Raw genomic sequence first — 13,025 nt, 5'->3', positions numbered from 1 at the left:
CTTGACTTATGCTATCACAATCAGGCTGGGCCTAGGTCCGCCTTTAGCAAGTCTGAGCTGGGTCAGACCGAACCCAGGTCCAGAAGACAGAATAATGGGTTGGGTTACTCAGGGTTGGCCTGGTCCTAACCTGATCCATAAGCATCCCTATGCCCATGGCATGCAGCTTAAGGCATTTGAATATCCACCGCTGCTACAGAAGCTCCTTACAAATGGATTGATGACAGTGAAATGAAAGCTGATTTTAGCAAAGCCCGTAAGCAAAGATATTCCATGTATCACATTGATGGATGGAACTCGAAATCCTCACAAGGTTTTGCCTTTGACATAAACATCATTCTGGCAAGTGCATTAAATGTCTACTAGTGAGGAGGGGAAAGATACCAACAACTGAAAGAGGGAGGGAAGCGAGAAGGAAAGGGCAGTAGACACATCTCTACTGTTGGCTTAAACTCAACTTTTACCAATAAAGTTTTAGGTGACTTTGCACATGGAATTCCATAGAGTCCATGGATGTCCACATGCTGTGGCTTATTTCAGTTTTTTCTTGCATCATAAAGTCTCTTTAGGCAATGTATTATTAGCATTCTTTTGGTTCTTAACTGAAACCCTTATATGTCCCCTTAGAAGAAAAGGAGATATTCATTTTTATAATGTGCACCCCTGATGCTACAAGGGCCTAGAAGAGCCATAGATACGATAGGTATTTAGTAGAACAAACACTATCAAGATATCATCTTGTATTTTTATTATGGTTTTTTTCTAAATGTTTCTCTTTCTCAATGGCTTCTGCATCAACAAACCCCAAGATCTCTCTCTTGTAATTATCTTAACCTTAATGTCATCTATCACTTTTACCTTTTCTGTTGCTTTCTTTAATTAAGAATACAACACAAGTTAATCAGCCCTGATCCAAGAAGCTACAGAAAAACTGTGATTTCAACTCTCTTCCTAAGACTTTCATATCTTCAAATCTGAGGCCATGCCTACCTCCTATATCAATTTTACATCAGGATTCCATCCTTTATATTTCAAACTAAGAGAAATTTTAAATTCTTACTGAATATACCAGAAAGCTAAATTTTGTTCTTTTCAGTCATCAACCCAATCAAACCCTTTAAAATTCTCGTCCAATTATCATATCCCATCAATTTGATATCAGAAGCCTCTTATCATTGATTGCCCTCTTTGGCCATAAACAAAAGTTCTATAATTATAATGGAAAATTGTAAATGAGATCATGAGTATGCCAAGAAAAACAGTAAACATCCCAAGCCCATTTTCATATCACAAAGAAGCATTAGGGACAAATGATTTTTCATGCTATATTGATACAATATCAGATAATGGCTTTAACTTATGACTCATCCTCAACATGTCCACAAATCAAGCTTCAGGCGATACAAGATATAAAGTACTTTGAACTCTTGCACTGTTTTTTGATGGTGCTTCCTGCTATATCAGTAAAATAGTCTCATATCAGAGCCAATAAAGTTAGCAAATTAAATTATTCTCTTTAACAAAAATATAAGTTCCCTTATTTATGGAATACTAGCAAACATAACATAATAATGGAATAAGTAAGACACATATTGGCAGTAAAAAGATTCCATAGACCCTGAGATGGCGAATTAGCTTTTTTTATTTTATTAACCATCAGTCAGTCTACTACTTACATCATGGCTTCACCTCATTTGCAATGTGAACTGCTATTAGAGAAACAATCTAGTTCAACAATAATGTAGAGCACAAAGATGATAAGACCAGTAAATCCACATTAAGTTCAAAGACCAAATCCCAGGTAGCAATCTACATGGGGCTTCTGACAATGGAGGTGCAAAACTGTAAACCCGGTCCATGCATTTTTCCACAAAATGTCTCTGATGTTGAATAACAACCAGATAGCATGTAACCTATTTTAGAAGCAGCAAACTGAGAAAGGGCACATGCAGAATGCAGATGTATACAAAAATCTGGAGGTCAACAATGCAGATGCTTAGACAGTAGCGATAGATTCTCCTTTGATACTTTATATATAATCTGTAATAACTGTAATAAAATTACCAAATATAATGCTTTCAAGCATATTTCTATATCTATTATGGAGCTCCACATCATAGAATTCCTAACAGATACTAAGGCAGGAAAAGAAAGCAGTGGCACCTCCAGTGTATGAACTTACTGCAGCTTTTGACGCATCTTGGCAAGCTAATGCAACATCCAATAAGAGAAAGCATACATGAACAGCTGTTGCCTGCACAGGAACAAATAAAATATCAGGAAATAAGGAAGCAGATGCACCTAAGAATTAAAATAAAATTGTTTAAGCAAGTAAAACCTCATTAATAGTTCTATATTTTGATACAATGGTTCTAGAACTGATAAAGCGAGTGCATATTCATGAAGATGGTAGAGAATGACTGCCTGGAGAACATCAAAGTGAAGAAATAGCGTCAGTACCAAACCAATTTTAATTTTCCTTTAAACATGACTAGGACAAAATTATCAGGAAAATGATCAATATACAGAAACTTACGATGTTCCAGCATTATAACAGAAGTGTCACATTCATCTGGATAAATAATGTTGCTGGTATTTGGAGCAGAAAACTTGTAGTAGCATAGTATTATTCACTTTAGATCCTGAGGTTGTATTGCTATCAATATTGCTTCCAACTTCCATCCGCTCTACCAAAGCCAATGAACAAGGTCTTCACTTCTCTTCTGTATGATTGTTAATAAATTGGTCCAAAGTTACATATTTGCAATTCAATAGAAAGGATTATTAGTAAAATTCAAAATTCCAGGGGAAAAAGTCCAAGACAAAATGACTGTAGCAAAATTAATGTGAACGGGTTCATTGAGAACTGCATAGTTACTTGTGCTTTTCTAGAGACCAAATGACAAAATGAAAAATACACAGAAACAATATATGATGAAGATTACGCAATATAGTATAGACATATATAATAAAGGTTATGCCCCAAGTATCAACAATTCTTATATAACAAATACACAAAGACATCTCAAACTTACTAATTATGCTAACTCAGATAAACAATCAAAAAGTAGAGCAGATGACAGCAATAAATGTGTATAGAGATTAACTTGAAATTTCCTTAAATTTATGACTAACACTTAAATATGGAGCAAGCATAGAATCCTTTGCCAATGTTATCTTAGAATAAGTAATAAGTGAACCATTGAAACATAATTAGGCAATTAACAGGTAATCCAAATCCAGCAAATTAGCAGTTATAATATTTTCAATAAGTGAACTAAGGAAGGCTTAAAGTCAAGATCCAGCAAATTAACAGGTGACTTTTCTGCACATCCCGGTTGGTAACAATCCATACTGACTGGTGATGGCCCCATCCTGCTTGGTGCCAGTCAGTACAAATTGGAACAGCCCCATTACAGAGGAACTGGGGACCAACGCACATCCTAGGACTCTGTCTGCAACCTTATCTAAGATGCCCAGTACAGGCTGGGAGCAACCAAGACTCAAATTCTTGGAACAAAGTATACAATATACATTGTTCCAAGAAATCTACAACATTGGCATGAGATTTCCATATAATAACAAGGACCTCAACAACAATAGTTAGCACTTCTGCTCCATAATAATCGTAGTTAAGCATTCAGTCTGCCAATAAAACGGTTAAAAAAAACACTTTACGATGAAGATAAATATTATATTGCCCAACCAACAAGCAGAATATGGAATTACTTGTCATCTTAGTCTTACCTTAATGTTATTGAGCACGTCAAGCAGCTTCGCTGGGATCAGAACAACCATCATGGAAGTATTCTGCAACAGCAATGTTGTGAAGAACCTGAAAATTTCATATTCACAAGTCAAATCATAAAGAACTAAAATATTTAAAACCCCCAGTCATGTACAAAGATGATTTCCCCAGGGATTACTCAAAAAGGAATTCACTTGACCCAAGGAAAAATGAAGAACAGTTCGCAATGTTGCACATCAGATACAAGTACGAGAAATTTTAAAAGCTCTAATTTCAGATTCTATGACACTAAACAAGATCCGCATTCTTTCCATGGGAAATTTGCAGCAGCACAATAATGCACATAACATATGCATGCAGGGATGTGATTTAAGTGAACAACATACCACAGAATCATAAGGCAATGAATGCACATCAAGCCAAAAGCAATCCTAAATCTAATTGATGCCTTCACGGATTACTAAAATTCAAATGATAGGAAAAAATGATAACAGGCTATATAGGCCTCTTTTCATCACCGAACAAATCCCACCTCACCCACCAGATATTTACTTCAACATGCACCCTATATATCTTCAACTCCAAATGGTCAATGGCATGAGCAGACAACTCACGGAAAGGAGGTCAAACTCAAATCATCAACTTGGCACACAAGAAAAAGTTTCAAGATTTTAAATTTCAGTGGGATGGCGGGGTTGTCCCACTATCTCAAGTGTCAAGGTAAGGCACCACCTAAGTGTCAGGATAGGACAATTAGAAATGGATTCGGACAGGATGAGATATCCATGGTCTCAAGTATCAAGACACGAGGCATCCCATTCCACGGAAAAACAAAGCCCAATCACATGATAGTTAAAAAAATCTTGAATAGATTCAACAAAATACCTTTTATTCTTTCAAAAGAGAACTATAATCAAAACGGTAATGCATGCCGAACTTATGCTCATAGAGTAATTAGATAATGAATGTATGTCAAAGTAAAATCAATCTTACTTCTAATTGATGTCTTCACTATCCATTGAAATTCCAATAATGGAAGAAAAATGTTGGTAAATCATTGCAATGGTAAATAGGCCTCCTTTGACACCTTCCAACCCCACACTAGTCACAATAGATTCAACATACACTATGTATCTTCAAGCTTAAATGGTAAATGGCATGATAGATACTGAATAACAGCTCATAAAAAGACTTCAAATTATCTAAGGAATTCTAAGGAAGTACTTATGTACCATGACATTACTGAACCAAATTGTGATCCGAAATGGGCAAGGTTGGCAAGGGCCTCATAGTTGAAATGAAAAGGAAGCAACTTGTGTGAATCATATACCATTATAAGGGATAAGGTAGTAACACAAAAGAAAACTGATCTATAAAAAGGAAGAAATAGTTGATGAATAGATCAACAGTATATTCTAAGGAAGGATCAAAATTATATGAAAGATATAAGCTGATTATTGGAGGTATTGACAAAGAAGAGTGGGAAAAAATAGACATACTGGATAAAGATATGAAAAAAGGGTAAAATTAAAAGTTAATAGACATTAATTATAGTATGCACAAAACTGATACTAGAGAGGTGATGATCAAAATTATTTGTAAGTATGCATGGAAAAAAATGGATGGATTATATACCAAACAAAAAGGTTGCTTAATATCGATGAAAGACAAGGCGTTTTTAATGAAAGGGTACTTAGCTGGTGAGTTTAAAGCTGTCTGTACTAGACATAAGTAGAAAGTATAGAATGATCATTGTGAAGAATTACAAATCTACACTCCAACTATGGATTTCCCATGATCTATTGGTGAAGACCAATTCAAAATGAACCAATTATATCATACCCAAACAATTCAGGTGCATGGGATGGATGCAAATGATAACTACTGGGTGAAGTAAAGCAACAATTCCATTGCATTAAAGATAAAAAAGTGTCATATAATGCATCCTTAATCTCTAATTGTGATCATTGACCTAGCTTTCTTCCTTTACTAGAAAGTTTCTAAAAAAATTCCAGTCACCGAACTTAAGTGAAAGGACTTACATCTTCGATAGAGCTAAATTTTTAGTTTTGTTTCCTAGCTTACTCTGCCAGGTTTAGTATTTTCAGGAAATTTTTTAGTCGTACACAACATAATAGAAAAAAATAAAAACTGAGAAACAACTCATTCCTTTAAAATCGATCACGAAGGCCTGCAAAAAATCTCCAAATACTAAAGTATGTGATTGCTTATAAATTAACAAGTGCATCCAAACAAAGGTGAATGAACAACCGACCAACAATTCCAGTCACATAAAGCAAGAGTAAATGTACATGGAAACCATGAGCACGACCTTATAAAGGATGTGGGATCAAAAAAATCAAATTTTGGATAAAAATTCATCAATATAAGTCAAAAAAATACTCGACAACAGAATGAATCAGATGGCTTGGGTGCAAACTACCAGACCAAGATCCAAACTGATCAACTGTGAAAGAAATAACAGAAACAAGAACTGTTCAAATAAGTCGTCAACGAGAGACAAGACCCGAGGGGAAAAAATCAAAACATAGCGGACACCTTCAGATCATCGCCTTTCTTCTGCAAAAGTTGATTCAAGACATCGATACACTCGGAGAAGCGCCGGCCCTGGAACAGGACGGCGGCCTCCTTGGCCAGGCCCTCCGCGTCAGAAAGCGGTCCCTCCTCGTTCGCAGGCCCATCCTTGCCCCCGCTGCCGGCGAGACCGACGACGCCGGACGGCTCCCGCGCATCCATTCTCACAGATCGAGCAGCCCCAACCGGATCCGGAGGCCAGAGCAGCGGCAGCGATAGAGGGAGAAGAAGGAGACCACACCAAGCGTAGGCTCGCACGCCAGCGATTGGAGAGAGGAAGTTAGATTCGAATCGGGGCACGATTAGGGTGGGGAGGGGGCGAGGGTTTCTCGAAACATGATAGGGTTTTAGGGGGAGAGATGGTTACTTTGGGGGCTTTTAGGGTTTGAGACCGCCATGAAAGTGCCCGACGTATTTGGTTTGGTTGAGAGAAAGAGAGGGGGGTGGGGGAAGAAGAAGAAGGAGATTTGTTTTGATCACTGGATGTTAAGAGGCAGTCGAGCGGCGGATAAATGGAAGGACGGAAAATTAAAAAGCAGCTTTGACATGGACAAGTTCCCTTCAACGAAGTGTGGGTAGCACAGGACACGTGCAATGCACGTGTGTGAAAAGAATTTAGGGAAGTTTATTATTAATTAAATTCGTTTTTAAGATTATAATGAAATATAATTTGTTTGATATAATTTTAAAATTTAAGTTCCAATGATAAAATAGATGCAAAAATTAATTAAAGAAAATACTTAGTTGGACATCATGGTTAGATCCATTAGAAGATGTAATTCTTTTCTCCTAGCTAGCACCTATATGATTTGGATGAATAAATAGGGATATTTTAAATTTTACTATCAGTTAAAAAAAAAAGGGTATAAGCTACAGTGGATATATATTTGAAATCTAAATTCTATTATTCCAAAAATTTTATATCTAATACTTTTTTATTTTTAAGATATATTTCTATTATTGTCAATTTAATCCATCTACTGAGCATAAAGTTTCTTGAATTATTGAATTTTTCCAAGAAAAATTTGGGTGATAAAATAGATGCGAAAATTGATTTAAGAAGATACTTTGTTGGATGTCATAGTTACATATGCTAGAAGAGGCAATTATTTTTTAGTAGCTAGAACCTCTATGACTTGGTTGAATAAATAAAATTATTTGGAATTCTAAACCTATAAACGAAAAACACACTATAAGCTACATCGGAAATGAATATGAAATCTCATTATCACTATTCTTTTTTTTTTTTTTGCAGTATTTCATTTCTCCTTTAAGATATTTTAGGATGTGCTTATGTTATTATTAACTAAATCCAGGACCATACAATTCTTGAGTTATTGAATTTTTCAAAAGTTTCATCCATCAATAATTTTTTATAACATTACATGTAAAATATCCTTTATTTATTCTATCCAAAAAAAATATCCTCCAGATGATTTCTTTTAAACTTCTTTGCTTGTCCTTTTTGAGAAAAGTGAACAAACGCACATCAAAATGATAATATTTTTTATTGACTTCATTTGAAATCACTAACAAGATATTCTAATTGAAAAAGTGTTAAAAGACATGTAAGTTGTTAGGAAAGAGATATACATATAAAGGAGACGCTTGCAGTTGTATTGTGCCAAAGTGAGATATATATACAATAAACATTAGTAGGGATCAAAAAGGTTTAATTTTTTAAATATTTACAAAATTTATGTCATATGCTTTTATATAAATTGTTTGATATGGAAATTAGCATGTTCTTTATAAATTAAAAATGTGATATGTAAAATTATTTTGAACAATCATGATTGTTATCTTTTTTTGAAGTTGCATATAAGTATAGGTATTATACTTCCATACACTTCTTTTTTAAAGTTCATAAATCCTTTGATCCCTCAGTCTTTATTTTATTCCCTGATTTAACTAGATTATATAAAATTGATGCATTAACATAGACTATTGATTAGTTGAAGAATGCATGTAAAGCTTCAAGTTAGCGTTTTGCTACTTGATCTAGATGCAAATAAACATAACCTATATCATAAATTGATGGATTGATCTCTAACATAACCAAAGGTTGATGAAGATGATGGCTGCTAAACCATATAGTTTATCTATATATGATTCAATAAGTCAAATTTGTCTTCATTGTTCCATGCAAGAAAATAGTTTGAGATACATAATCTTGATCCAAGTATCTTAAATTAATACAAAATAAAGTCACGTGATTTCTCCTAAGTCAATATTTCTTTATATGTCTACATTTTGCCATGAAATATCTTAGCACTATTTGGAGCAACATAACTTACACCTATGCGACACATATGGTGAAAGATATATTAGCGAATATGGTGAAAGATTAAGTTGGAATAATGATATACTAAGGCACTATGCCAATTTAGGCCTTTCTTGCTCCCCTTTTCAATTTTCTTTACTGCTACCTCACCCTTAGTGTCCTAAATTGTGAGGTGCCCTTTTTTCGTGGCTAGGGTATTAAGTTTCTTCAATATCTTTGTTCTACTAATAGAATTCTAGATAGGTTGGGAAAAATACTTGTTGTTTATCAGCTCAATGGATCATATTTGTAGCTAAAAGGAGAGTAACCATTTTGAACAATGGCTATTAATTATTTGACCGTAAGGATTGCCATGCTACTCTATTGATATACAGCGCATGACATCTCAATGGGGGAGAATTAAGATTTCTTATGTGTATCAAGAGAGTAATAGTTTGGTACCCTAGCTTTCCAACATTTGGAGTCACCTGCAATGGTCTTATTTATGGTGTCAGGATTTTACCACTGATTTAGTTTTCATAGCCTATATTTATGGACTAGGTTATATTTTTGTAAAGAATAATATAATTAATTTTAAGGTTATTTAGAAAATCATGAATTAGAGAACCTATTCATTAGGAAAAGACCAATGCATTGTTTTTGGTTCGTATTTGTTAAACAATTTTACCCAACTGTATAAATATGTAAAAATGTATAGGATAAACTATATGAAAATTTCTTGTTAATGCCACTTTTATGTACTGGCATTGTCTCTTTCCACCGCCCTCCTTCTCTTGAACCTCAGCCATAGACACACAATTCTATTGACCCTACCATGTTCTTAGCCATATGCAATGCCACATTTGCCTATGCCAAGATCCCCAACTCCTCCTCTCCTTCACCACCACCTAGTGATCACTTACCTTCGAGCACATTTGCATCCTCTTTTAGTGCTACCCTTATTTCTTCCCAACCACCTACCTCGCCTATTTTATGGTGGCAGAGGCCTGAATTTGCAATTGCTCTCCTGCTAATAGCATCCATATCACCTTCAAGGACTACCTCCTTCATTACAAGAGTGCTCCATTAACTAGGCCAACCTTTTTTATCAACAACAACATCTACATCGATGATTATTATATCATATTGGCTAGCCAACATAAGAATAGAAGAGCTCGTCTAGGACCTTGCCGCTACCACACCATGGATTGCTAGATTCATAGTGTAAACAGGATGGGGTTTACAAGGTGGGCATAGTTTGTTGAGAAGGTAAGCTGGAGTAGATGCATGTAGTGTCTTTAGGTGATGCTCAATAAGATAGAGGGTGTCTGTCAGATGCCGAAAGAGGATAGCGAATGACTGTGCTTCCACCAAAGTGCTCAGTAAAAAAAGTGGACACCCATTCTGCGGCTCTATTTGCCTTTTTATAGATATGAGCTACGACAAATGATATACAATTCTTGGCAGTTTACAAATGTCCAACAATAGGCATTGTTCAGTAATAGATCTTGAGTGTTTTGAAATCAATCTGACCACTATAGTTGAGTCGTCATCAAAGATAATATGATTAGTCTTCAAGGAAATAATAGCATATCACATTTCCTCCCACGAAGCTTATAACTCTACCCCCAAAATGGATGGGTTAAAAAGTTGTCTCCCACCTGCCGCAATAATCTAAGAGTCCGGGCTCTGATTATAAAACTCGCTCCTCCTCTGCTGGCTCTATCATTAACACTACTATCAAAGTTAACTCTTATAAAACTAGGGGGTGTGGGCTCCTAAGTAATAAATACCATCTTGATAAGTTGTGAGATCATGAAGGAGTCCTCAGTGTCCAACCTATCACCAGCTCTTCACTCTGAATTATTTTGGTAGTTTGCATTATTGCATTATCCAATATAATCTAGATGAGAAGATTATTTTTTTCAAAAATTCGTGCATTCTTGTATGCCAGATATGACAAACAATACTTGCAAAATAGATATATTCTTTCCTGCTTTCCAATTTATGAGCATATGATTTTAGATACTATAGAAAGGCTTCAAGTGGGATGGTATGCCAATAATACGATTAAAATATTAGATAATCAGCATACCTGCAATGCCTTTGGGCATTGAAGAGAGCATAAGTCACTAATCCCTCTATGTTTGAGCAAAGATCATAATTGGAGGTAATATTCAACCCCTCTTTCCATCAACATTTTCACAACATGGGATGTGGTCCATGCCAACTTCTATAAAATAAAGACACTTGAGGGTGAACTCCCAGCTTCCCTACCAAGCACTGTCCTTTCTATCATAGGAAACCTTCTTAAATAATTTAGAATAAAATCACACCAAAAATTCTGAACTATTTGGAGGTTTTCCATTTTCTCTTGAACTTAATTTAGTGCAATCAGATCATCAAACTTTCAACTTTTTTCAATTAGAACCTTGGTTGTGAATTCCATTTGGCTGTTATGACGGAGTGGTCACGTGCTGCCATGTAGCTTGCTAAAAGTTGAAATCTGTCCTTTCTTGGTTGACGGAAAAAAGCCTTAAAGTCCTTCTCCCCTCTTCCAGCTAAGATTTCACTTCCCAATTCTATCCCTTCGTCGTGTCCGGTTACTAAAGATTGGCGATGGCCACGAAGCGAGCAGCAAGAGTGTGAGAGAGAGAGGAGAGTTGGAAGAGAAATAAAGGTTGTTTTCGTACATTTAAATAGGTGTATAAAAAGGTTCATATTGCGGGTTTGGAGGAATGGAAAAAATAAATCTCGTTTTTCTTATCGAAAAAAGAGTGAAAATCCTTACTCTAGGAACATTACTTTCCATGCGTGGCTTCCGATGAATGTTTTCTAAAGAGCTTTGTTAAGTACAAGTACGTGTCATAAGCTTTCAATTGCATCCACTTACTTAATGAGCTATTAGGTGTTGTGGTACTACGGATATCATGTCGTTCCATGCTATTCTCCCAACATTCCATGTCGCCCCTGAGACCTCGCTTATTAGTTTGGTGGTTGTGTGGTATTTAACAGAATTCAACATGCTACCATGCCTCCGTACTAGCTTTGTCTTTGCCCTTTGACTTTTGGCTTCAGCTTTTAGACTAAAGTGATTAAAACATGCCTTGCCTGACACTCATAATAGTCTAACCTAGACCATCGCTAAGCCCACAAGCTAGCCCTTTATTATATCACTATCTTTATCAGTCAATGAGATGGAAAACACAAACAATGGAAAAGTTTAAAATTTTTATAGCATTCTTGATCTCTACAAACCAAAATCTTTCTTTCTTTCTCACGCAAAATACAAACAATGGAATCAAGAAATGAATAATCAGAAAAAACAAAGATGGAGAAATATGACAATATGCATATTACTTAGTTAATTATGAAAGCTATTTTTTTTTTTGACTTGACAATCTTCATTACAATATTAAAGCATAGAAAGCAGTAACTCATTACAAACACTTCAAAATTTCAACCAAAAGGCTATCAGTAAATTTAATGCTAAGCATCAAGCTACTTCCAATTGTAATACATAAGATGAAGAACTTCAAAAAGTAAATCCATGAAAATCTCACCCTTAATCTGTATCAATCCAACTTCTTGAGCTTCTTGAGGGATAAAGTAAAAGAAAAGAAATGAAAGAACTTGTAGTTAATGTGCATTATTCGTCTAAATCAAAATCATTCAATCTTTTTCTCTCAAATCATAACTGTGACATCAAGAAACCAAGAAACAAAAGAACTAAGATAGTTAAAGAAATAAAAAATGGTTTGATCTAATCACTTGAACAATGTCGTCATTATCAATAAACAATCTTTTCTTATGTAATCAATCTCTTTCTTTCTCAGTTTTCTTTCAGTTGTTAATTGATCATCACTCATCGCCGAACGAAAACACCACCCTCTTGGCTATTGTTGGTCCCCAGTCACCGAAAGAAGCGATGGATTTGATATGAATAAAAATCGAAACCCTAATCAAAGAGGGATGAAAATAGTTGACAAATACTTATGAATATCAGCTGCTCCATTAGCAAGTCAGGTAACAACTTTGGTCCAAAATTCACATTTAGGATCCAAATTGGACAAATTTAAAAATTTAATAATTTAATAGTACTTAATTAAAGTTTTCCCGCCCAGTTTAGGATTTTTGGCTTGATTAATTCAATAATCTACAAAGCATCTTAAATAATTTATGCTCGAGGATGAACTCAGCGACGTATTAAAACCCTTCCGCCTTCCCAAATTCCCTCGCTCCTCTCCTTCCCCTCGCTCTAATGGCGGAAGCCCTCCTCAGGCGAGAGATCGAAGAGATCAAAACCCTAGCCGATCGATCCATGGCTTACGCCGCCCTCCTCCACCTCCAGCACTGCTCCGCCGACGATCCCTCCTCAATGGAAGCCTTCTCCCTCTGCTCCCCTTCTCTCATCCCTCT

General features: G+C 35.6%; 1 protein-coding gene across 1 annotated transcript; it reads right to left on the bottom strand.

The window, feature by feature from the left end:
• Nucleotides 1–3,430: 3,430 nt before the first annotated feature.
• Nucleotides 3,431–6,887, bottom strand: LOC120109704. The gene is made up of 2 exons (XM_039123412.1): nt 6,308–6,887; nt 3,431–3,835 (listed from the first exon to the last, which is right to left on the bottom strand). The coding sequence occupies exons 1-2, from the start codon at nt 6,503–6,505 to the stop codon at nt 3,767–3,769; spliced, it is 267 nt and encodes an 88-aa protein (XP_038979340.1). The 5' UTR covers nt 6,506–6,887; the 3' UTR covers nt 3,431–3,766.
• Nucleotides 6,888–13,025: the final 6,138 nt, after the last annotated feature.

This window comes from Phoenix dactylifera, unplaced genomic scaffold (assembly GCF_009389715.1).
Source record: "Phoenix dactylifera cultivar Barhee BC4 unplaced genomic scaffold, palm_55x_up_171113_PBpolish2nd_filt_p 002565F, whole genome shotgun sequence".
Taxonomy (NCBI): domain Eukaryota; kingdom Viridiplantae; phylum Streptophyta; class Magnoliopsida; order Arecales; family Arecaceae; genus Phoenix; species Phoenix dactylifera.
This window is presented reverse-complemented; position numbering and strand designations above follow the sequence as displayed.

Bases quoted from the DNA above. Each gene is read 5' to 3' on its own strand.
- LOC120109704 (XM_039123412.1), bottom strand. From the start codon at position 6,505: ATGGATGCGCGGGAGCCGTCCGGCGTCGTCGGTCTCGCCGGCAGCGGG. The intron at 3,836-6,307 runs GTGTCCGCTATG...TGAAATTTTCAG, and splicing joins AGAAAGGCGATGATCTGAAG to GTTCTTCACAACATTGCTGT.